The 25,616-nt window shown below is 36.3% G+C and overlaps 1 protein-coding gene across 1 annotated transcript; it reads left to right on the forward strand.

Moving 5' to 3' along the window:
- The first annotated feature begins 1,882 nt into the window (after window positions 1-1,882).
- On the forward strand, window positions 1,883-23,168 carry LOC110024273 (protein NRT1/ PTR FAMILY 5.2-like). Its single transcript, XM_020724151.1, has 6 exons — window positions 1,883-2,210; window positions 12,183-12,332; window positions 12,538-12,755; window positions 12,852-13,414; window positions 13,487-14,294; window positions 22,845-23,168. The coding sequence occupies exons 1-6, from the start codon at window positions 1,883-1,885 to the stop codon at window positions 23,166-23,168; spliced, it is 2,391 nt and encodes a 796-aa protein (XP_020579810.1).
- The last annotated feature ends 2,448 nt before the right edge of the window (window positions 23,169-25,616 follow it).

Consider the following 25,616-nt stretch of genomic DNA (forward strand, 5'->3'; position numbering starts at 1 on the left):
TGCCGCCGACCCTTGCAAGGCTTCTGCAACACCCTGTTGAACCAATAGAGCTCTCATCTTTACTCTCCATAGGCCGAAGTCGTTATTTCCATTGAATTTCTCAATGTCGAATTTGACAGAACTCATTGTCGTGGCTAGGATTTCTTCCAAATGAATTTTACCTGCTGCCCTTCCAAGAACTAGACTAAAATCACCAAAATGTTGTACTATTGTATAACAACCAAAATTTTTCAGCCTAAACTTGCCTTTTAACGCCTTGCTATCCAAGAAATTCTCAGCAAATTTCTTACCTTCTCCCCATGAACTCTATTTCCTTCATCAACCGAACGGAGAGCTTCGATCCCTTCTGACAGAGATCACACCTGTTCACCGGAGAACACTTCCTGTTCTGTGCTCGCGCCTCCTTCCCGCAGGCACTCCTCTGCGTCCAGCGGAACAAATCAGGAATTCCTCCTCTGCCTCTCACACGAGCCTCTCACACGAGAATAACTGTGCCTCTCCAGAGCCGTCGCGCCTCGCCAAACTGCTTAGGTCCTCCTGCTTCGCGAACTCCCGAACAGGTAACTCCTTGAACCCTTCTCTGCATGACCTCCACCTCTTCCCTCTGGCCGAGTTGCTAGCAAGACCGAACTCCTGCTTCGAAATCCTCTACTGGCAACCTTGTCGCAAATTTTTGGCCCTCACTCACGGACTGTTCCTCCTCCGTCTCGCCGAACCGCACAACCCACAATGCGAATCCAGTCGATCAAAGCTTCCACTGTTCACCAATTCTATCACGATTCGGTTGTCTGCGACGCGATCTGCTTGCTCCTCTTTTCGTGTATGCCGAACTCCTCTTCTTCGTCACTGGCCGCGAACAAATTTAAGCGGACACCCTTGTGAGATATGTACTTCCTGGCATAGAAATAAAACACAAAGAACACAAGCAAACACAGATCGTTTACGTGGTTCGATCCAACAGGATCTACGTCCACGGGAGGGAATCAATCAAATAGTTCACTAAGGCAAAAGAAATAGCTTATACATAGAGATGAGCCATCATCTTCCTTCTATGGCCTCCCTCTCAAGCGACACATTGATACAAGGCCTCAAGATGCTCTCCTCCTCTCTAGCTCTCTTGCTATTCTCTCCTCCTTTGTGGTATCTCAAAATCTCTTCCCTTGCTCTCCTAAGCCTCACACCCTCTCTATTTATAGAAGCAAGAGAGGGGTAGGTGGGAGGAGGTGAGCGGTAGGTGAGCGGTAGGTGAATGGTTGGTGAGATGTGGTAGGTGAGCGGTACCACATTACAAAAGTATCATTTTACCTTAGTTCATTAATTGTGGGTCAAAATAACAGTAGTCAAATAAATAATTTATAAAAATTGTGTAAAATCAAACCGGCAGATGAATGATTAGTAAGATTTATTTGCCTAAATTGCATTTGTAACAAGATGCTTCTTATTTTACTTCATTTTTCTTTTCTCTTTTCTTGGCATGAAGGCCAATTGTTCTCAGTATTAAGTTTTGGCCAATATTCTATTTTTTGTTTTTTTATATTGTACTTCTATTGTAGTTTCTATGATATGCATTGAACAGCAAAAGAGCACATCATATCATTACATATCTAATAGCACCCACAATTGTCATTCACTTACATATCTAACCCTTCAATTTTATCTTTTTATATTCATACCCCCCAAATCTTTGACACATCACATCATAAATATTATTATTCTAATTTTTAAATAAGCAAATGCATTTTTTTTTTCATTTGTTTCTAAGGATTGGGATTGGCTTAATAATGCATATCATGTGACTGGCGGTGGCGGTGGAAAGATATAGGTTGAGCACAAAGAGCAGATGGAATCTGACTATTTTTGTTCTCCTCCCACAATTGCGTTGATGGGAGTTGCAGTAACATTTGCTGGTCTGGGGAAGATTGAATTTTTCTATTATCGAGCACCTGAAGGTTTGAAGAGCTTGGGGACTTCATTCTTCTCTTCGAGCATGGGGATTGGGTGCTTCATCAGTAGGTTTTTTCTGTCGGTGGTGACGAAGTACACCATGAAGGGTGGAAGGAAAGGATGGATTCTGAACGACCTGAATGAATCTCATCTGGATTATTACTATATATTATTAAATGCTCTTAATTTTCTGTTGTCCTTTGTTGCTGCTAAATTTTACATCTACAGTTGTGATGCTGTCCGTTCGATGGATGAGCAGACAGAAGGTGTGATAGAAACTACAAACGCTGCCAACAAATGACGATGATGATAATGATAATGAAGAATTCTTGATATAGAGACAATAACTTATTCTTGTATGTACTTTGAACTTTGAAGAATTATTTTTCTTGATATATGATATATTAATTGTTTTGGCAAATTGACGAAGGTTCAGAGTTTCAATTATTAAAATATCGGGCCAAAGTATTAGCATGTCAAAAGATATTTTATTAATTTATAGAAGCTGGTAGAATTCTTACACGTATAGTATATTTTAAGTTCCTTAGAACAGATTCCATAAAAAAAGAGAAATTTATGTTAAGGACCACACAATTTTTGTGGATTTACATATCGAACACTTGAAGTTTGATATTTGTTGGGATGGATTATACACTTAGGGTTTCGATCAATAGAAATCAAAATCATACCGCAAAATAAAATCACAAAAATTCAAAAAATTTGAAACAAAAATTTGAACATAAGCACAACATAAAAATCCCAGAAAAAAGCACGTCAAGATTTACGTGGAAACCCCTAGAACGTGGAAAAATCACCGATTCACCTCAATAAATTTCACAATGAATGGGAGAAACTTACAGATTACATAATTCAATTCTTCTCCCTAGCTACAAGCATATGAACTTACGGAATTTCGCTCCAAACATTCCTCTCAATCTCACAAGAGAAATCTGAAATCATCCTCCCAACAATCCACGTTTATAAAGAAGTCATTGTCAAGAAGCAATGCACGCAATAGATCGAGAGTCACTTTTGTCGCTCGAATTGAAGCTTAGGAACCAAACAGGGAGGAACAGTCCGACAGTATGACCACACCCAAATGGGTTGTAATCATTTCACCCACTTTGGAACAAAATTTGAAACGACAGAGCCCCGCACCGTGGTTATGCTCACTGTGGCGGAACACCTCCGCCTGCGTAGCTACAACTGTTTTAGACATGGCTACGCCAAGCTTAGGTGCATGTGGGTCTGCATGGAGAAGGTGGAGTGCTCGTAGGTGCTTCTTCAGGCTTCATTTCATAATAATCTCTCACTTGAAGACTAATAGCACCCAACACTTGTCTTTCATATATGCATCTCCAGCTTTATCATCTTTATAATCCAATGTTGTGGTGTGGCTAAACCTCAGTATCAAATTTGCTGGACTCCAACTGAGCCAAGCATAACTTCAATTTCTCAAATTTCACCACCTTCGTCAATATATCTACAAAATTATGAGCTACGTGCAACTTCTCCAAAAACAACTTCCCATCACTTGGAGAGACCATATAAAATGATACTTTAGTTGAATTGATGTATTCTATAAGATTCCAAACCATCAATTTATAGTGTCTTTTCTTTTAGACAATAGGTCGATGAATTAATTTTCTTCTTGCAGGATATGTTCAATCTGGAAATGCTCGAGTTTGCTTTTCTTCACTTTAGCTTTCAGGTATTTAATCATTGTTAATCCCTCAGTTCAAATTACAACAAGAAAAATCACGAGAATTTGTGGAAAAATTTATGGCTTTTCACACGTAGGAAAAATTATTCTAATTACCGATGGTTTTTAATCTTAATTATTTTTGATGACATAACTACAACATAGCCCGTCAATTATCAATAATATTTTATGTCCCGTCAGTTTTAATTATAGCCAACAAAATAATCCGCCAATTATAAGCAAATATTAACCGACGACTATAGTTTGTCGATTACCTTTGAACCCGCAGTCAGACATGATTTTAACTGATGCATTTTATTATTAAATGATGGGAAAGGCCATCTAGCTGCGAACGCAGCGACACCATCATAGCTTACAATGACCTGGAACTCTGAATTTTCTCTTCTTTCAGCTCCACTAGTACCCGAAACGACCGGGGAAGGTAACTTATTATCTTCATTATCGTTTTATTTTCATTTTCTTTGAAGAATGTGCTTAGGGTTTAGCGACTAGGAAATTTGCCAAAAAGTTTTCTATTTCAGCTGCATTATATCTAGGGATGTGAGTTTAGCTTGAACATAGTTAATCGCTCAAAGATTGATTCGAATTTAGCTCGGATTGAGATCAGATCGAAATAAACGAGCCGAGCTGGCTCTAAGACCGTTAATCGCTTAAAAAATTGATTCAAAATTTGAATTGGATCTTGTCGGATCGAAATAAATGAGTCGAGCAATGAGCCAAAATTTTGGATCGAATTTTATTTCAAGCCGATTTTGTTCTGACCCAACTCGCCTCGATGTCAGATTGTTAACGGTCGTAACTGCATTAGAGATCAGCTTTATACACATACGTTTTTGCTTAATTTATGGATGCTCTTACTAGACATTTATAGAAGAATGCACCTTTATATATGTTTTTTGTTGGCAATATCCTTCTCGTGGATAAAACTAGATAAAGAGTTTAGAAAAAAGCATAAATTATGGAGGTCGATATTGGAGTCTAAAGTCCTTCGTTTGAGTAGATCTAGAACTGGATACTTAAAATGACATTTTAGTAATAGTAGCTTTAGTGGCAGAGTTGTAATTATGAGTGATCAAATCATTTAAAATGTGTGAATGCTCTAGATATCTCGAGTCTCTTGTTCAAAGTGACGGTGATATACATGGGGGGATGTGATTAGCTAGTAGATTTCAAGTTGGCTAGTTGGAACTAGGACTGTCAATTTGGCTCGTTGTTCACATACAACTCGTGTTCGGCTCGTTAAGCAGCTCGTGTTTGGCTCGTTCGTTAAGCTTAACAAGCAGAACACGAACAAATTTATAAGCTCAAAATATAAACGAGCCGAACACGAATAAACATTTGTTCGCTCGTGTTCGGCTCGAATTGACTCGAAAAGAAAGAAATAAATAAATATACACACACATACATATAATACATATTCATAAAATTAAATATTATAACTTATAATTAATTAAAACTTTTTAAAATAAAAAAAATTTATCAAATTTTAAAAAATTAAATGCTATAAGTTATAATATATAACAAATTATTAATAAATATTACTTATATAAATATTATATATTTATATAATATAAGTTATATAATTAATATAATATAATATATAAGTATAAAGCTAAAAAAACCCCAACTCCTAAGCCCCAACCTCCCTCTGGAATGTTCTCGGGTTCGGCTGCCTCTCCCTCTTCCAAGTCCTCTCCAAGTCTTCTCCTCCTCTCAAAATCCCGAAAGGCGTTCGGCCGCGAGAGTTTAGAGTTTGTTGTTTGTGTTCGTTGCTCTCAAAAGTTCTGTTTTGGCTCTCTTTTTCTTCCGAGTCATCTCCTTCTCCTCTCAAAATCACGAAAGGGTTTCGACGGCGAGAGCTTAGGGTTTGTTGTTTGTGTTTGTCTTACTCTTCCTCTTCCTCTTCCGAGTCATCTTCCAAGAGCTTAGGGCTCTCTTTCTCTTACGAGCCATCTCCTCCAATTTCGAGCCGAACTTGAGTCGGAAAATATTATTTGAGCCAAACAAGAACACACAGTTAACGAGCCATTTCGAACACGAGCTGATTTCGAACACGAGCCGACACTGAGCTCGCTGAGGCTCAGCTCGTTTAAAACCCTAGTTGGAATCTACATCATCTCGGCTCGAAGTCGGATTGTTTAAGATCATAGTATGTTAGTAATGTCGAATATCTTTAAATGATCAAACATTGACTCGTAATTGATTAAGACATCTCCCTCTAATAGTGTATACCACTGTAGCTACAGTAGCACGCTCACAAATATATTGGTCATATTTTGTCTCCAAGTGAAAATCCAATCGCAAACCCTATATGGATAACTGGCTTTACACTTGTAGATAAAATGTGAACGAAAAATAGTTGTGAATGAGTTGGTGTAACTATGTTGACAAATAATATTATAAATAAAATATTAATAAATATTCGCCGATTATCGTTATTCGACAATCCTAAGAGCCTAAGGCTGTTAACGTTTTGATTTTTACCTTAACTGTTTTTTATTTTAGATTTGGAAATCATTCCTTAACCTTTAATATTCAGATATATGTATAGAAGTTTTCAGAATCTCAAATATACTTGTATAGAAAACAAATGTACGAAATAGACTGATTCATCTCATCCTTATATTACACCAAAGTTGTATGAATAATTCAAGCTCTATTTAAAGAGCAGCGGTTTATATCATTTATGCAAAACCATGTATGATGCAATTTGTATCAACTTCGAAATGAATTTAAATTGATTATTTTTTGCCATGTTACAGGTTTGTTGCATACATACATGCATATATATATATACATACATACATACATACATACATACATACATATATCTGAACTGTAATTAACCATTTATATGCTGATGTGTTTGGTCTAAGTAATCTGCTCGCTACTTGACTAATCTGTTGTTGCTATACTCCATAACAGTAAATGTTGTTCAGTCCATATGGAATCAAGTACTATTGAAGTCAACTTGCTTATTTGATAGTCTAAACTTATAGCTGAGTGTTGATTGAGCTGATTTCAGCAATTCATATTAAACTCATAGCCGCAACTAATATATCTTAACAAATTTTTACGATATTCTGAATTTTTTTTTGTGACATGCATAGTGTCTAAAACAAAATGTACAAGTACCTTTGTTTTTATATGCTTGGATTTCAAACGAAGGTTTCATTATTTTCAGGTTTGCAATGTATATACATACATATATCACTCAGAATAAATATACGTGCAGGTTTTGTAGTTTCTCTTATGCTTTCAATTTTTATATACAGATTTTTGTAATCAGTTATATTCTTTCACATATTTACGTACATACCACCCAATTCCTATGTATTTACAAATCTAACACCAAAATTTTGTTTTTACATTTATGCCAATTAAATCTTTCCTAACACATAAAAAGATATATACTCTGCTATTGTGATCTTTAAGAGAAAACGAAATGAAAGAAGTGCATTTTCATAAACAAGGAGGCATATATTTCACAATGAAAGTTTGGATGCTGGATATATAAATACATAAAGACTGTGAGATATGTAGGTAAATATCTCATAATGTTGATGGGGTAATATCTAAATATGAAATTCGGGCCTTCTATTATCCTTCATTATAGTGATGTGCACAGCTTCAAACAATCTATTTTATCCTTAATGCCTGAATTTGATTGTCTGAGGATATGAGTATATTATTGGAAAGATTGTACGCATAGCATACAATGTTTATATGTATATACTTAAATTTTGACTTTTAAACTCAAAGGTGGATGATTTGTATTGTAGAATTAATTGGAAATCCATTTCCTTAGGTCTTATGATGTGAGATAGTTATAATTGTTGGGAGATTCATATTGATTATCGGATTGGCTTATAAGTTGGAAGGTTTAGGGTTAAGGGCAACGATGCGAAACACTTCTGGTGCTAAAAAACAAGATAATAGAATAGTATCTTCTGACCCGATGACCTCGTAAGGGTGCAGGATTGACACTACTATTCGCCAACATTTGGTGAGAAGTTGCCCGTGCTTTCCTAGGCTGCTGGTAGCTTTAGCCCAATAACGTGACTAACTCGTGGACCATCAGATTTACAAAACACATATATAATATAAAAAAATCTTTTTTCCTTGTGACACTAATATTTTTTTGACTGGTAACTGAAAGTTTAACTATATTTATACGCATGACAAATTAAAAATTTTAAGTGTTACTTTCCACAAGTCTATTTGTTAGTCACCTTGATTGGGCTAGGAGTTGCCCTCTTTTTATCATCTCATTGGTAACTTATATCTGAACTTAGATTTTATGCACAGAGATTGCTTATGGTTGCCTATAGTTGTCCCTCGAGAATTAATAGGGCCTCTGGTCCCGAGTCTGAGCCCACACCTAGTTTAAATTCTTATACCTAGCTCCGATATTTCGTATATGTGCCACTTGACTTTTTATATACACATATGCTCATTTCTTTTGTATTTGTTTTATCTTGCGTAACACTTGCATGCTTTACTTGTAATTTTAACTCTTTAGTAGCGGCGTCAGAGATGAAAGGTATGCATTACTACTTTCTTTTTTAATGTACTTTCCTTATTGTACATTATTATATGTGTTCTAATTTACTATATATGTAAAAGACCCATAGGATATAGGACAGTAGACCACTTGTTTAGGAGGAACCCAATAGCAAAATTCAGCTACCTAACAATAGTGAATATTTGTCAATTCAAACACACTTTTTAGGACCCCAAAACCGTCACAATGAGGGGCCCAGGGAAAACTCTTTATGCAACAAAATGAGGATTCAAGCAAGCAGCGGACAACTTTGGACGACGATCAAGATGGAACAATGAAGTGAATAATGAACCTCATTTAAACTTTACTTAGATTTAAATAACATAAGCCCTTAGGACTTCAAGGTGATTCATCTAACACGACATAAATCCTCACACCATCTTTAGACTTTCGTACGATCGTGTGTCGTGTGATATAAGCTCTAACTTCTTTTAGGATTATGAGATTGTGCATTCAGTACGACATAAACCCCCTATCTCCTTAGGTTGTTGGCATGATAGTATATTATGCAGGTGTAAGCCCTAAATTTGAATGAATGGTAGTAGTAAGAATTAAATAAAATTATTTAAAAAATGCAAAGTCAATCAATATGATAGTTTGAGAGGTCATTGAGGTTCTTCTCAGAATTTATGCATCCCCTACCTTTCGCTAATTTGATTTCAAAAATAATAGTTCCTATTTGAACCCTTCCCACTTGAATTTCCCATGTCCAATCTTGAAAACTAAACTTTGAATTCTTGAAGAAACCCCATATCTTAATCGAGAGTTTTCATTGATGACTTTGATTGCATGAAATGTAATTAGCTATAGAGGCATGCGCCTATGGGAGAATTAGTAATCTAGATAATCTAAACACTGCCTAATCTTTATATTAGATAGAGAAATTGTCAGTCATACATTTCACAGAAAAAATTAGAGTCATAAATTTCTTATTTTAAATTGTTAAGCCCACTAGCAAGTGATATACTTATCTTTTGATATGGTGTATCACTTATGGTATTGTGCTTAATTATCTAAATTACTAGATATATGAGATTTATCCAGTCTCATTTTTTAAAATTAAAATACTACTTTCAAAATCAAAATTATATACAAGTTAAATTAAATATATTTTCATAAAAGAAAAAACAATCAACCGACAAATGTTTTTAGTTGAATGCTTTTCATAATGTGTTTATTATTCTTACGTTTGGATCGTGCATGTACAACATGATTTATCTGAATAGAAAAGAGATTACCCAAGGGTTCTTGAATGATGTCGAGAAAATTGGGGCAACTGTTTCTCAACTGTCAATTTACCCATATGATGGTAGGTTTTAGTGTCCATATTCGAAACACAGAAATTGAGCACACATAAAGGCTGAAAAAGTGAAATTTGATCTATACCATTAGGAATTTTAGCTAGAATACTGGATTTGAAATTCACATGGGGAGGTTAATTCTATAACATTTAGCTCCAATCCTTTGAGGAGTTATGATCCTCTGCATGGATTTAATTCAAGCAGATTTGATAAAATGTATTTGATGAAACAAAACATCATTATGCAAGCCAAGCGCAGTGGAAAGAGGTACCAAATCTTGTGGCTCAGACGTTTTATGATTTATTGAATGCTGCTTAGAGGGCACTGTGAGATAGTTGCACGTCTCATTCTGAGTTATATGTAGCTCTTAGAATGTTGAATATCAAAATAGAGTACAACATGCCTCAAAAGTGCTTCAATCAGTTTGCAGGCCTGTTGAAAGAGATTAATCCACTTGAAGATTTAGCCCATGAGGATATGCACATGACGAAAAAAGTTGGTCTCCAAGTTAGGGCTTAAAGCAGAAAAGATTGATTATTGTGTAAACGGATGTATGCTATATCACAAGAGTAGCACGATGGAAGCGCAATACAAATTTTGTAATTCTTTTAGATTCAAACCTCAGAGCAGAAAAAATAAGAGGCTGAAGGAGTTTCGTTCAAGTGGCTCTTTTATCTACTACTTATTCCACGTCTATAGAGGTTATATAATTCTATGCGTATTGCTCCACATATGACTTGACATTAGAGTAGATCAGAAGAAAATAACTCAACACGTCATACATCAAATGGGGAGGCGTGAAAATTTTTTGATCGCTCATATCTTGAGTTTGTTGTGGAGGCACGTAATGTCCGACTAGATTTATGTTCTGACAGCTTCACACCATACAATCAGACCGCATTGTCCTATTCTTGTTCGACGGTGATTGTTATATCAGACAATCAGCCACCTGAGATGTGCATGACAACTCTTTCTTCTTCCTAACACTGATTATACCTGGTGCCAGTAGCTCTAAAGAGATGATTGATGTATACTTCTTGATGAAAGTCAGATTGTGTATATTCTTAAAATGATTCTTTTATTTATGAAGAAGATAGCACAATGATGATATTACATTTTTATCCAAGTTTAGGAGGGGTCCATTCTAAGGTATTTCTGGTAGTTTACAAGTGTGGGCTTAGCGTCTAGCTTCCTTTTGGATTGACCGACTAAGTTTAGCTGACCTTGAGTTAACAAGTTCAGCTCGGTCGGCTGAGCTTAGTTGATATGGTTCGTTCGGTTGATCTAGACTGGTTGTCTGTCTTCGACTCCTTGTGAGGAGTCTTAATTTGGAGTCACCACAGAATGGTAAGGGGAGCTTTACAGAAATAGATCCTCATTTTGATTGGCTTTACTAGATGATAGACTATTGCATCAGGCCGACTTTCTTGTATTGGATGGCACTTATGCTCTTTTGTCTGGTTTCTAGTTGGATGACTTGTGTTGGGATCATTTGGTCATCTTCCTATTCACCATGTGATTTAATTAGCTTTGCCCTAGTTATCGTGGCTAGTATGACATTCCTCATTCGGTTAGATGGGCCTCACGATCTTGATCAGGTAGATCGTACCCTTATCTTCTGAACCATTTGTTCTCTTTAATAATAGTGCAGAAATCATTTTGATGTACACTTTTTAAAATTTTACTTTGTTGGATTTAATTAAAAATTATTATTTATATTAGATAAAAAAGTTTTATTTTAATTTTATTTAGCTTGTGGCTCAAAATGATGTGAAGTCTATCAAGGCGGGAGGCGATTGGCTGATAGTTGCAATGCTCTTTATTTTAAAAATATTTAAACAACTGGAAAGATTTCACTACTATTTGATATTGTGCAAGTCAAGTAAGGCGGGAGTTGGAATGTTTAAGAGAATATAGTTATTTACTTTCAAAATATAAAAATCACTAGCTTAAGAAAGATGAAGTGAAGTCTTTTAACTCAGCAGACTACACTTCATAATTAACGTCATATTTAATAAGATCATGACTTGTTAATCGGACATTTTGAAGCACCCAAAAAAGAAAAGAAAATGCCACATCAGGAAGCTACTTCCTGTCCTATTCGATATACTCTTCTTCTACAACTGTTTAGCACTGGCAGCTGATAAATGGCACGCTACAAATTTTTAATGAAGGTATCGTCTTACGATGGCAACAATTCCATTTTTTAAATCCCTGCTATCGTCGATACAGTCAAATGAATATTATAGAAATTGTGCAAAATCTAACCGGCGAATGAGTAATTAGTTGGATTTATTTGCCTAAATTGCATTTATAATAAGATGATTCTTTTCTCTTTTCTTTGCATAGAGACCAATTGTTCTAAGTATTAAATTTTGGCCAATATTCTATTTTTTGCTTTTTTGTTTTTTTTATCATGCACTCTTATAATTGTTTCTATGGCATGCATTAAACAAGAAAAGAGCATACCCAGTTGTGGTAATTGAAAATTGAAGTTTTGGTAGTACATATGTGAATACATAGGAATTGAGGGGTGCATATTCAAACATTTCCTTACAAAAGTAAGCAAATGGAGGAGGAGATAATGATTTGGTTTACACGTACGCTGATTTCTATATAACGGTGCATTAACTTCTTTTATTCCTTAAAGACAAACCTGAGATGGAAGCCTGTACACAGGTAACAGGCGGCTTGTTCTGTGAAGAGGAAGAGCGCACGAAAGATGGAACTGTGGATCTAAAAGGCCGGCCTTCTCTAAGATCAAAGGGAGGAAGATGGATTTCATGTTCCTTCATTCTTGGTGCGTAAATTAATTTATAGCAGTTTTTTTACATGCATGTATCACTTAATTCTAGCTTTCTACACCGCTGCATGGACTTGGGCATGCAGCCAATGAGATTAATTAGACTCCATGTATAATCCTATCTTTGGTAGCAATTATATTTTGTCATGCATCCTGGGATATATATGCAAAAGAGTTCCATAACATATAATGTTCCTTGCAGCTGCTGAAGTGCTGGAGAAAATAACTTATTATGGAGTTGCAGCAAATTTGGTGGTTTATCTTACAAATGAGCTTCATGAAGGAACTCAAAGTTCTGCAACTAATGTCTCTAATTGGATGGGCGTCATGACCATGACACCCATTTTTGCTGCTTTTATTGCAGACGCATATCTCGGTCAATTCTTTACCATAATCAGTTACTTTGCGATCTACCTCTTGGTATATACCTGCAATTAATTAATTAAGATGTATAGTATAATGTATGTAATCGGTACTTATTTTAATGAATTAAAACCAAATCAAATCATGTTGCAGGGCATGAGTTTGTTGACCATTACAGTCTCACTTCCATCGTTGAGGCCATCCCCATGCAATTCATCAGACGTCGATGTTTGTAGAAGCAAGGTGAAGAGGTTTCAGGTTTTCTCCTTCTTCTTCGCACTTTACATCATAGCAATTGGAAGCGGAGGAACGAAGGTGAATTTTGGAACATTTGGAGCAAACCAATTCGACAAATTTGATCCGAAGGAGCGAACCCAAAAGACATCTTTCTTCAACTGGTGGGTATTTGCCATGTCGGCTGGGAATCTCTTCTCAACTATAGTTGTGGTTTATGTACAGCAAAACGTAAGCTGGTCAATTGGGTACACCATTCCTACCGTTTCTGTAGCCCTTTCCTTCCTCATATTCGGGGCTGGCACGCCGTTTTATAGGCACATGGTGCCTGCAGGTAGTCCGTTCAAGAGGATAGTTAGGGTCTTGGTGGCTTCCACTAGGAAATGGAGAGCATCCCTCTCTGGAGAATTATGCGACTTGGATGTAGAGAATTACAAGTCCAAGTCAGGCAAGTGCAGAATCAACCACACACTCTCACTGAGGTTGGTATGAATTTTCTATTATTAAAATTGAGATGACATCAACAACGCCTTGGCTCTATTTATAATTGTCAGGTTTTTGGATAAAGCAGCTGTGGAGACTGGGGAGTCAGCTAGTCCATGGATGCTCTGTTCAAAGACAGAGGTGGAACAAACCAAACAAATCATCAGATTGCTGCCCATATTCATTGTAACAATCATGCCAAGTGTGATGCAAGCTCAGGTGCTCACTCTCTTTATCAAACAAGGCATGACATTAGATGGCAGCTTTGGTCCTCACTTCGACATACCACCTGCAAGTCTCTCAGCCGTCTTCGTCCTCAGCACCCTAGTCAGCCTTGTGATCTACGATCGTTGGCTCGTTCCATTTGTCAGGAATTACACCAAGAATCCGCGCGGGTTTCAATTGCTTCATAGGATTGGGATTGGCTTAATAATGCACATCATCATCATGTGCCTAGCGATGGTGGTGGAGAGATATAGGTTAAGCACAAACAGCAGATCGAATCTGACTATCTTTATTCTCCTCCCACAATTTGCGTTGATGGGAGTTGCAGAAACATTTGTTGCTGTGGGGAAGATGGAATTTTTCTATGATCAAGCACCTGAAGGTATGAAGAGCTTGGGAACTTCATTCTTTTCTTCGAGCATGGGGATTGGGTGCTTCATCAGTGGTTTTCTTCTGTCGGCGGTGAACAAGTACACCACGAAGGGTGGCAGGAAAGGATGGATTCTGAACGACCTGAATGAATCTCATCTCGATTATTACTATATATTCTTAGCCATATTAAATGCTCTTAATTTTCTATTGTTTTTTCTTGTTGCTAAATTTTACGTCTACAGTTGTGATGCTGTCTGTTCGATGGATGAGCAGACAGAAGCTGTGATAAAAACTACAAACGCTGCCAATAAATAACGATGATGATGATGATGATGATCCATATGTGCATATAGAGATATTAACTTGTTCTTGTATGTATTTTGAACGATTCATATGTGCATATAGAGATATTAACTTGTTCTTGTATGTATTTTGAACTCTGAAGAATTATTTTTCTTGATATATAATTTATTAATTAGTTTTTGCAAATAGACAAAGGTACAGAGTTTCACTTATTCAATTATTGGGTCAAAGTATTAGCATTTCAAAAGATATTTTATTAATTTATAGAAGCTGGTAGGATTCTTACACATATAGCATATTTTGATTTCATAAGAACAGATTCCATAAAAAAGGAGAAATTTATTTAAGGACCACACAATTTATATGGATTTACATATCAAACACTTAAAAGTTTGATATTAGTTGGGATGGATTATACACTTAGAGATTTGATCAATAGAAAACAAAATCATACTGCGGAATAGGAACACAAAAACATGAGAAATTTGAAACAAAAATTTTAACAACAAAAAAATCCTACAAAAAAGCATGTCAAGACTTGTGCGGAAATCCCCAAGAACGTGAAAAAATTATGTAGCTCTATCCATGGTGGTTCTATCATTGGTGGGCCTTGTCCGCGAGCCACTGATCCTGATAACCCAATGTGCGTCCTTGATTCGGCTTGAGTATGAGATCCGGACACATCCCTTACTTCTTGCATAGCCTTCATCATCTGCTTTTCAGCTCTTTGATTTACTAAAACATGATTTCTCTTGCGTATAAACTTCAGGAATAAAAGATATTCTTGTAGAGTTTTGTGTATGAAATTCATGTTCACAACACCTTTCGGGATGCTGACTTATTTTGAGATATAGGGTCTTGTATTGCTCTTAATTGCATACAACCTAATAAAAATCATGTATCACAAAGAGAAAATGAGAGAGAGAGAGAGAGAGAGAGAGAGAGAGAGAGAGAGAGAGAAGGATGGGTAACCTCAAACAATGCATTCAATTTTTATCACTAGTAAGCTAAACAAATTTTGTCTCCCAGATGTTCCCTGAGTTACAAGATTTAAGAGAGAGAAAGTGAGAGGAATTCTCCTTTAGAAAAAGTACAAAATTCGACACCTATCTCATTTTGCTTCCCTTTTATAAGCATTGTTGAAATATAATTAAATAACAATTGATATACATTTCATATTGTACGATGTCTTTCCCCGTTGTCTTGATGAAAAAACAGCAATGTTGCTGTCAGGTGGTGATGGTATAATGCCCATCTCTAGTGCCTAGGTTAAATGACTGAGTAACAAATGTCAGGCGACACTTTTAATAATGGATTTATAGATGTTCTTACTTGTCATGATGACCCTATCCGGCATCTGTTTTCACACATGTGAGCTAGGTCTTTCAAGTGGAAGGACTTTAACCACTTCAGTAGATGAGCTCGATTTAGTCACTTTAGCATATAGAATCAATTAACCACTTTGACAGGTGAACTTAATTTAGGAAAATAAGTGAAATTCTCATATAACCGTATTTGTGTTTACAAGTAGCTTGCTTGTATAATTATTCATTTAGTTTCCATTTCATTATATGTTGTTCCACCTCATTGTTAGGTTGTAATTATAGTTTTGATTGTTAATAAAATTGTTATTTTCCTTTTATTTATGCTAATAATTTTGATTCATCACTACTTGGTATAAATTTTCTTTTGTGCACATAAAACATGGTTTTATATTCTGTCTTCATGCCCCATGTTGTTTGTGTGCTTCATCTTTATGACTTGGGTGCACTGTCTTACATACCTGAGTATGACAATTGCAACCTCATAAGCTTTATGCTCAAAGGGATGTTGAGCGAGTGTATCTTTGGAGAGGGAATATGTTCCATGAAGAAGCTTTTTAGCTGGTGGGCTTCTTACACAGTTTGGTCGTGAGTAGATGATTTATGTGGGAGGACATCATGAGCTTTTTTTGCTATTGAGCTTATTACAAATAAGCTAAAAAGATTAAAATGTGAAAATTTAAAATGATAAAAAATTACTAATTTTTTTCCCTTTACCCAATTGCTTAAAATCTTAAAAATTTTAAATTTAGTATATTTATATTTATATTTCTAACTATAATCAAACAACCGTTAAAGTTGTGTGTTTTCAAGAACTGAAATCAAACGAGTGGTATTTGTAAGCCATCTCTAGATATGCCATCCATATTAGTATTAATCATTATTGACACATGTTAGTGATCATTTAAGAAAAGATGCATCAACATTGATAAGTTCTACTTTTTATATTTTCAGAAAAGTTTAAAATTATGCTAAAATTTTATCCCAAATCCTGTGTCATTAATGCTGATGTCTCCTTTCTCACAGTTAAAAAATGATTTAAAATTGGTTTTCCCAAATAACGTTTTCATGTATATGTTTTTGACAATAGTTATAAAAGTAAGTATGAAAATTTGAGTGATAAAAGTGTAAATACTTTAGAGAAGTGTGGTATGCTCAGAAATTTTCCATATTGCCACTTGGTGGTGACTGAGTATTGCATGCCGCAACTTAATTTAATATATTGCAGATTAGAAGTTTCCAAATGCCAGGACGTTGCAGGATAAAATTAACGACAACATTTTTCTAAATTTTTTTTCTTCTGCTTGTTAAACTCAAGTAAAATGTGTGTCCTCGATTCAGCTCCAGCATGAGGTCTGGACGCTTCTCATACTTCTTTCATGGCTTTAATCAGCTCACTACGGGAATGTTATTGATTTCCGAAAGTCTCAGTCCGTCCTTTATCAATGAATAAACCATGGCTTAACTAGAATTGCAACAGATTGTCGGCTGTTTTAAAGCCGTAGCTAAAATACTTATCAGTAATTTATAAATTGATGATACTTTCGATCACATTTCTTTGCTGACGTCTTTTCGACACACATGGGTTGTCGTTTTTTAATAATTCAAAGAGCACAAGACCACCGTATATTACTATTGATTTTTAATAGCCGACGAGTTAACCGTCGAAAATTAACAATCGGTTAACCATCGAAAAAGTGTGGCAGCTGTCGTATTTATGACTTAGAGGATGTGCTGATTAAGTGTCGAGGGTGTGTCGATATTTTAGCCGATGAGGAGGCCATCATTTAGCAGACGATTTTTATCAAAGCAATATCAATCGAATACTTGTCGGTAACGGGATCCTAATATAACCGAATGTTTAGGCCCTAAGTTAGGGCAACAATTAATGGAATATTTGTCGGAAAACCATTTTATTTCCTCCTTTGTCTCCTCATCATTCTCGTCCTCCTCCTCCACGAATGATGCCTTCCTCTGCTGCTTTGCCTGCTGACGGATGCATCTAACTCCCTTGTTTGTTAAACTATTCAATTTAGAGCCGTGTGGGGTTCGGCTTGAAAGAAGTTAGATCTGAAATTTTGGCTTATAGCTTGACATTTTCATATCAATTTAAGCTTGTTGTACAAGCCAAAGTTTGAATCAATTTTCAAGCGATTGTCGTTGTTCAATCTAAATTCATAAATCTATGCTATATACCAAACATTTTCTATGTATTGCCAAATATTCCACCAAATTTGAATTATGGGGATGTCCTACAATGGATTTAGACTACGACTTAACCTGAAATTAGGCTAAATCCTAGCCAAGCCTCGCTATGGGCAAAATAGAATCGCGGATTCCGTAAATCTGGATTTCACGGATTTGGCACGTAAAGCTCGGATTTAGTAAATTCTACAAACAAATGTATTATTGAGATTTAACTTTGCCGACTACCCAACATTATTTGAGATTTAACCCTTTTTGAATTTAATAAATTTAGATTTACATGATTGAGTAAAACCTAATAATTGAAATCTGGATTTATTTAATTTGCCAAAATCCATAAAATCCAACACTAATGTCATTACTTATGTCATTCTAATTACCCTTTGCACTTGGAGACAAAATGCAAAACAAATTTATCCGTGAAAGAGGGTTGGTGATCTAGCTAGGAGAATATATGTTTTAGGTTTGAATTAAGTTAAGAAAGGTAGAAGTAGACCTAACAAGACTTGTTCGTGTTAACCTAAATAATTAGAATACATGTATATACATAGCACACAATTCTTATATCCTTACATACACATATCATACTTCCTTCTTGGTGTGAGCAAGCTTTCCTTCCTCACTGGTTTTAGTGAAGAGGAAGAAAGGCGCGAGCAAGCTTACCTTCCTCATTGCTTAAAGGTAGGATTGGAGCGGAAGGATGAGAAAGATGAGAGTTTTGATAGTCTCTGTCAGTCACGATCCTATCGTTGCCTTTCCAAGCTAGCTCAAATCGGGAGGAATTTAGGGTGAAATCTGGAGAGGAGGATTAAAATAAGTTGAGCATGAGCAAAATTAAAGAATGGTGCGAACAAGCATACCTTCCTAGCTAACCCAATTATTTTTGGTAAGAGCGGAGTTGAAGCAAGAGAAAGATGAGAGTTTCGGTTGTCTCTATGAGTTGCAATCTATTCATTATCTTCCCAACTATCTCAAATTATGATTGCAAGTTGTGATCCCATCATTGTCTTCTTAGCTAGCTAAGAAGGCGAGGGTATTGGACAAAATTGGGGAGGGCAGCGAAGAAGGATTCGGGCACATTTAAGAGAATAAAGGCGGAAGTAAAGGCTTTTGGCTTCGTTGAAAAAGACCCTCCACAATTGCTTGGACACGATTTTTAACCATCAGTTCTAAACAACATCATAACTGACGTTTAAAGCCGTTGGTTGTCATCACACTCTTCGGTTTATGATACAAGAAAAATAACTCTTTTAATTATCGATAATTTTTAGCATCAGTTCTAAACAACAACATAATCAACGTTTAAACCCATCAATTATCATAGCAAGTACGTCAATTTATGAGCTAGGAAAAACAACTCTATTAATTACTTAATATTTTTGGCAATCAGTTCTATACAACATCATAGCTGGCATTTAAAACCATCGGTTGTCATCAAGTGCTCGTCAGTTTATGACCTAGGAAAATCGACTTCACTAATTACCAATGACTTTTGGCTGTTGGTTTTTATTCAATGTTTAACCAACGATTTATACGGTCAAAACATCTAAATATGATGTCAGATAATTTTTGAGATAACTGACGGCTTGAGAAGTAGTTATGCAGCCATAAATTAACTCCCTGGTATTCCGTTACGAAATTGTAGGAAAGTGAAACATTATTTTAGGCACTTACAAAATTGTTAATTATGTCGTCAGCTATAACTAGTTTTCCTGTAGTGTCTATTTTTTCAGCTCGTTGATTTACAAAAGCACGAATTCCCTAGTTCAATCCATCATTCTCCTTGATCTTACTCAAGGTGAAAATGATGTTCTTGTAGAGTTTATGTATCAACTCCACACTGACAACATTTTTCAGAATATTGAATTATTTTGAGACAAAGAGTATTGTATTGTTCGTAAATGCATACAACCTAATAAAGACCTTATATCACTTAGAGAGAGAGATATAGAAAGAGAAATAGAGAGAGAGAGAGAGAGAGAATTAATGGATGGGTAGCCTCAAATTGAATTTATATCTCTGGTGAGATGAAAAAATTTTGCCTCTAGAGTTTCCCTGAGTTACAAGATTTAAGAGAGAGAAAGTGCGAGAAATTTCTCTTTAGAAAAGTCCAAAAGTCCTCTGCTATCTTCTTTTTTTGCTTTCTTTTTTTAAACAAGGGTGAAATGCAATAAAATAATAAATGATATACACTTTATGTCGTACGACGTCTTTCCCTTTTGTTTTGATGAAAATACTACGAAGTAAATGTCAGGCGATGCTAGTATATCATCCATCCGTGGTGTGAAGGTGAAAATGCAGAGTCACAGATGTTTAGTGACACTTCTAATAATGGATATGAGATGTTGATCCCGGTTGAATATGGTTGTACAAAATTTATAAAGTTGACTCTGCTTTACAACGATGCCAAAAACTTGATGTGGTATTTTAGTAATAATAATGTTAAGCTCTTAAGATTGAGATTCTACGCAAGTATACGTATCGTTATCAAGTAATATAAGACTTTCTGTTTAAGTCAAAATGATAAATGAATTTAAAATGATAAATTAACTAAGAAATTTATGGAAATCAAATAAAATTACTGTCACCAATTTCGAACGTTTAAGATACTATCAAAGCTAAATTATTTACTACAAGCAAAATTTAAAAGCAAGTTTTAAAATTAATAACTACTAAACTAAGTTTATGTGATGAAGTTTTCTAATATGAAAAAACATCTTTTCCACTACAATGAGTTTTGGTGAAATGAGATGAGATAATTGGTTTATATATATATATATATATATATTGTGTCAAATATGAGCAATTTTAATTCTCTACCCTGATTAAGTGTTATAGAAAATCATTGGTTATTCTTAGGTTTAGTCCTTGAATCTGTGGCTAGGCTAGGAGGATACTGGTTCCCACTCCAGAGCTCCCACTTCCCTTCCCCTTGAAGGCTAACTCTCGCTCTAGTTTTTAAACATTAAGATCAAATTGGGATTTTTAGTCTGTCACCTTAGAAATTTCCAATTCTACACCCAACAAAGTATATTTTCCTATTTATTTGCACTTTCCTATAACAAAGTATATTTTCCTATTTATTTGCACTTAATTCCATGAACAAAATACTCATTATGGACTTAAATGTGATTTTCACTCTGGTGTAAAACTCATACTCCATTTCCCGAATCATATGTTTCACAACAAATTTTAACAATTCAATTGACCAGATTGAAAAGTAAATTAAAAGTGGAGTTGATACAACATTATCTCTTCATTTATTTTAAATTTTAACATTGACACATCCACATTATCTCTTCATTTTACCAAATCTCATAGTAGAGAGAAGATAAAGGAAACTACTCAGATTTCATGATAAAGATACAACAAAATACAAATTTCATATATAAAAGAAAATTCATACAACAATAATAAATAAACAACACTTATCTGAAGTTCTTTCTCAAAACAAATCCTTTGTAGCCTCTCTTAAGAATTGTAGAAAGAAAAAATCTCTCACTTATCTTCCCTCCAACATTCTTTAGAGAAGAATTCACATTTAAACTCACCAAAAAAACTCAAAACTATAATTAACTAATGGTGTGGAATGGCGTGGAATGTAGGTGTGTAAAGAGGAAACTGAATTGAGTGGAAGAAGTTGAAATAGTGTGAAAGGGGGAGGGTTTTTTATCAAAATTTGACCCTAAATAGAGCCTAGGTCGATTCTTCTATAGGCGCACCAAAAAACACTTAAAAAAATGTCCAAATTCATCGAATCTTCTAGAAACAGGGCTTCCACCAACATAAGCGCCGCCGACGCCCATCCTGGCTCCGTCGGCGCCAGTGCTCCACTAATTAATTCCTAAGTCTCTGTCAAAAGGCGTCATCGGGGCGCGTCATCGGGGCCCAGTTTGGCATCATCGGCGCGTGCTCTTGTTCTGTATCCTTTCTATAGATCTGCGCCGTCCGACATCCTTCTGGCATCGTCGGCGCTAAGTAATTCTTCTAAATCTCCATTTTTATTCTAAATTTCATCATTTTTGCTTTATTTTTGCTTCAAGTCCCAAAAATTAACAACCTGCACCTGCAAAAAAACATGAAAAATACATTTCTTTAAAGTGCAATATCACCAAAAATGGGTATAAAATATAAGTTAAAAAATACATATATTTTTGGTGCATCAGATTTTCTTACTGGTCATAATGACCCTCTCCGATAATTACCCTCTCACAAGTGAGTTAGGCTATTCTTTCAAGAGAAAAAGATTCAACCACTTAAGCAGGTGGGCTTGATTTAACTACTCCGGCAGGTTGGCTCAATTCAACCACTCCGCAGGTGGGCTCAATTTAGCCTCTTCGGTGGGTGAGCTCTATTCAAGAAAATTTTAAAAAAAAATTCTCATATAACCGTATTTGTGTATACAAGTAGATTGCTTGTATAATTATTCTTTCAATTTCTTTTTCAATAGTTGTCGTTCTGCCACATTATTAGGTTGTAATAATAAGTTTAATTGTTAATAAAATGTTAATTTTATTTTATTTATGCTAATAAATTTGATTTATCACTACTTGGGTATGACTTTTCTCTTCTGCACATAGAATATGATTTTATATTCCTTCTTCACGCCCCATGTTGTCTAGGTCCTCCATCTTTATGACTCGGGCGAACTGTTTGTCATACCTTGGTTGCGGTAATTGTATCCTCGTTGGCTTTACGCCCAAAGGGATGTTGAGTGAGTGTGTTGTGTTAATTTAGTTGTCTCTAGAAATTGTTTATGTATTCTTGCACATTTTTCATGTGGATTAGGAGGTTATGAAAACCGTTTTGTGGTTAGGCGGTTAGGAAAACCGTTGAGTGGTTAGTTAGTTTTTATTTTCAGAAAAATGTGTTGTGTAGTTATTTGTATTTGCTTATATATTTAAAAAAAACCAGAAAATATAATGGGTGTTAAAGTACTAAAAATTCCTCCATTTTTGTTGGCGTTTAATGTTTGGCTTTGACAACCAACATTTGGTATCAGAGCGAAGTTGTCAAGGAAATGACCGGAAATGATGTAGATCCATCTAAGACACTTGCTGTCATCAAACCGACGACAAGAGGAGCCTCAATCCCTATCCAATCTCCAATGTTAAGTGAAACGAACTACAGCATATGGGCTGTCAAGATGAAGATAATCTTGCGTTCACTAAGAGTATGGTCAGTGATTGAAGGTGAAGAAAAAGACGATGACAAAGATCAAGGCGCCATGGTAGCCATTTCTCAAGTCGTGCCGGATGACGTGATGATGGTAATCGCGGAGAAAGAGACGACAAAAGAGGCTTGGGACGCACTCAGGGAGATGTGAGTCGGTGAAGATCGTGTTAAGAAGGCATGCGTACAGGTGCTGAAACAACAACTGAACAAGTTACACATGGAGGATTCAGAGACAATAAATGAATTTTCCATGAAGCTTACCACGCTGGTGGGTGAGATCCGCTCACTGGGTACGAAGTTCGACGATAGTGAAGTTGTTGAAAAATTGTTCAGTGCAGTTCCAGATAGATTTCTCCAAATTATTGGAACAATTGAGCAATTTGGCGATACAAAGAAGATGCCAGTATCAGAGGCGATAGGTAGTCTCAGAACCTTCGAGGAAGGGCTTAAAGGGCGACTGCACTCAAAGGGTAGTGGAGAACAGTTACTCCTTACCCACGCCGAGTGGGAGGCAAGAATCTCAAAGGCAAAGAAAGATGAAGGTTCCAACAACAACAAAAAAGGAGGACATCACAGGAGAGGATGTGGTCGTGGGCGTGGATATGGTGGAGGTCGAGGTGAAGACCTAAAGCCACGTAACTTCAACAAATCCAAGGTTAAGTGTTTCAATTGTAATGAATATGGTCATTTTCCAAAAGAGTGTCCCAAACCAAACCGAAGAGAAAAAGCAAACCTTGTTACAACGCAAACCGAAGATGAACCAGCACTGTTGATGACAGAAATTTGTGTTCTCAGCCACGCAATACAGAACGAGCAGGTGTTATTGCATGAAGACAAGGTGGTGCCAAAGTTTAAAAACACCCGAGAGAAGGCTTGGTATTTAGATACCGGTGCAAGTAACCACATGACTGGTTGTATCGAAAAATTTGCTGAAATTGACACGACAATTAAAGGGTCGGTCAAATTTGGAGATGGCTCGACTGTAGAAATCCAAGGAAGAGGTTTGGTTTTGTTTGAAGGCTTCACAGGTGAACATTGAATACTTACTAATGTCTACTACATCTCGGTGTTGAAGAGCAACATAATAAATCTAGGCCAGTTAGATGAGAACGGATGCAAAGTTGAGGTTGAAGGAGGTGTTATAACTATTTTGGACAGATCACAAAGGCTACTAGCAAAAGTGAACAGGTCAAGCAACCAATTATATATGTTTAACATAACACCAGTTCTCCCTGAATGCCTTCTGGCTAGGAGCAAAGAAGAAGCATGGCGATGGCATGCAAGATATGGGCATGTAAATTTTCAGGCTTTAAAGTTTCTAAGTCAGAAAAAGATGGTGCACGGCTTGCCCGAAATCGAGCATGAAGACCGCATCTGTGATGGTTGTTTGATTGGAAAGCAACACCGAAATCCTTTTTCAGCAGTGGCAAAATTCCGAGCAGAATCACCTCTTGAACTGTGGTATGGAGATTTGTGCGGCCCAATTACCCCTGCTACTCACGGAGGGAAGCACTATTTCTTGTTGTTGGTTGACGATTGTACAAGATTTTTGTGGCAGGTGCCGATCCGAGACAAAGATGAAGCATTTGAGGCATTTAAGAAGGTCAAAGCTGCAGCCGAAATGGAGAAAAATAGTAAGCTGAAAGCTTTGCGGACGGATCGTGGCGGCCAAGTCAAAATTCATCTCAAATGAGTTCAAAACTTACTGTGAGCTGTTGGGAATTAAACGTTATCTCACGGCGCCTTATTCTCCTCAGCAGAACAGAGTTGTTGAACGAAGAAATCAGACGGTGGTCGGCATGGCAAGGAGCTTGTTGAAAAGTATGGAAGTCCAGGGTAAATTTTGGGGAGAGGCGGTATCAACTGCAGTATATATCTTAAATAGAGCACCAATAAAGAGCGTCATCGGCAAAACTCCCTATGAAGCATATTATGACCGCAAGCCAAGTGTCGATCATTTTCGTATTTTCGGTTGTCTTGCACATGTAAAAGTAATTACACCGCATCTTCCGAAGTTGGTTGATCGTAGCAAGCAAATGCTGTTCATTGGTTATGATATGAACACGAAAGGCTATCGAATGTTTGATCCAGTGACAAGACGAGTTGTGGTGACACAAGATGCAGTATTCAAGGAGAAGAAGAAGTGGGAGTGGAGTAAAGCTCCAGTAACAGGTACAAGATCAGCAGGGAAAACTCTTACAACACATTATTTTACCATAGCAAACGCATCTAATACGACAAATCAGGAAGATAAAGAGACGTTCAACGGTTCCGGTATTGATATCAGAAATTCTGGTATGGATTTCCCACAGCCGACACTGGAAAAAACTGATAACCAATACCAGCATGCTTCACCAATGATGAACATGAGATCCAGAACATCTGTTTCAGATTCTGATTCATTGATACCACACACTCCAGATACAACTTTTGATGCTCTTGATGGTTCGGCCTCGACAGAAATAGTGCAACCCACAACATCTGATGAGAGTTCATTAGCAGGACCACGGGGTAAGCGTGACATCAAAAGCCTTTACGATGAAACCTTCCCAATAGAACTAGAGTATTTGGGATTGTGTTTGCTATGAGAGGAGGAGCC

This window comes from Phalaenopsis equestris, unplaced genomic scaffold (genome assembly GCF_001263595.1).
Source record: "Phalaenopsis equestris unplaced genomic scaffold, ASM126359v1 Scaffold000251, whole genome shotgun sequence".
Taxonomy (NCBI): domain Eukaryota; kingdom Viridiplantae; phylum Streptophyta; class Magnoliopsida; order Asparagales; family Orchidaceae; genus Phalaenopsis; species Phalaenopsis equestris.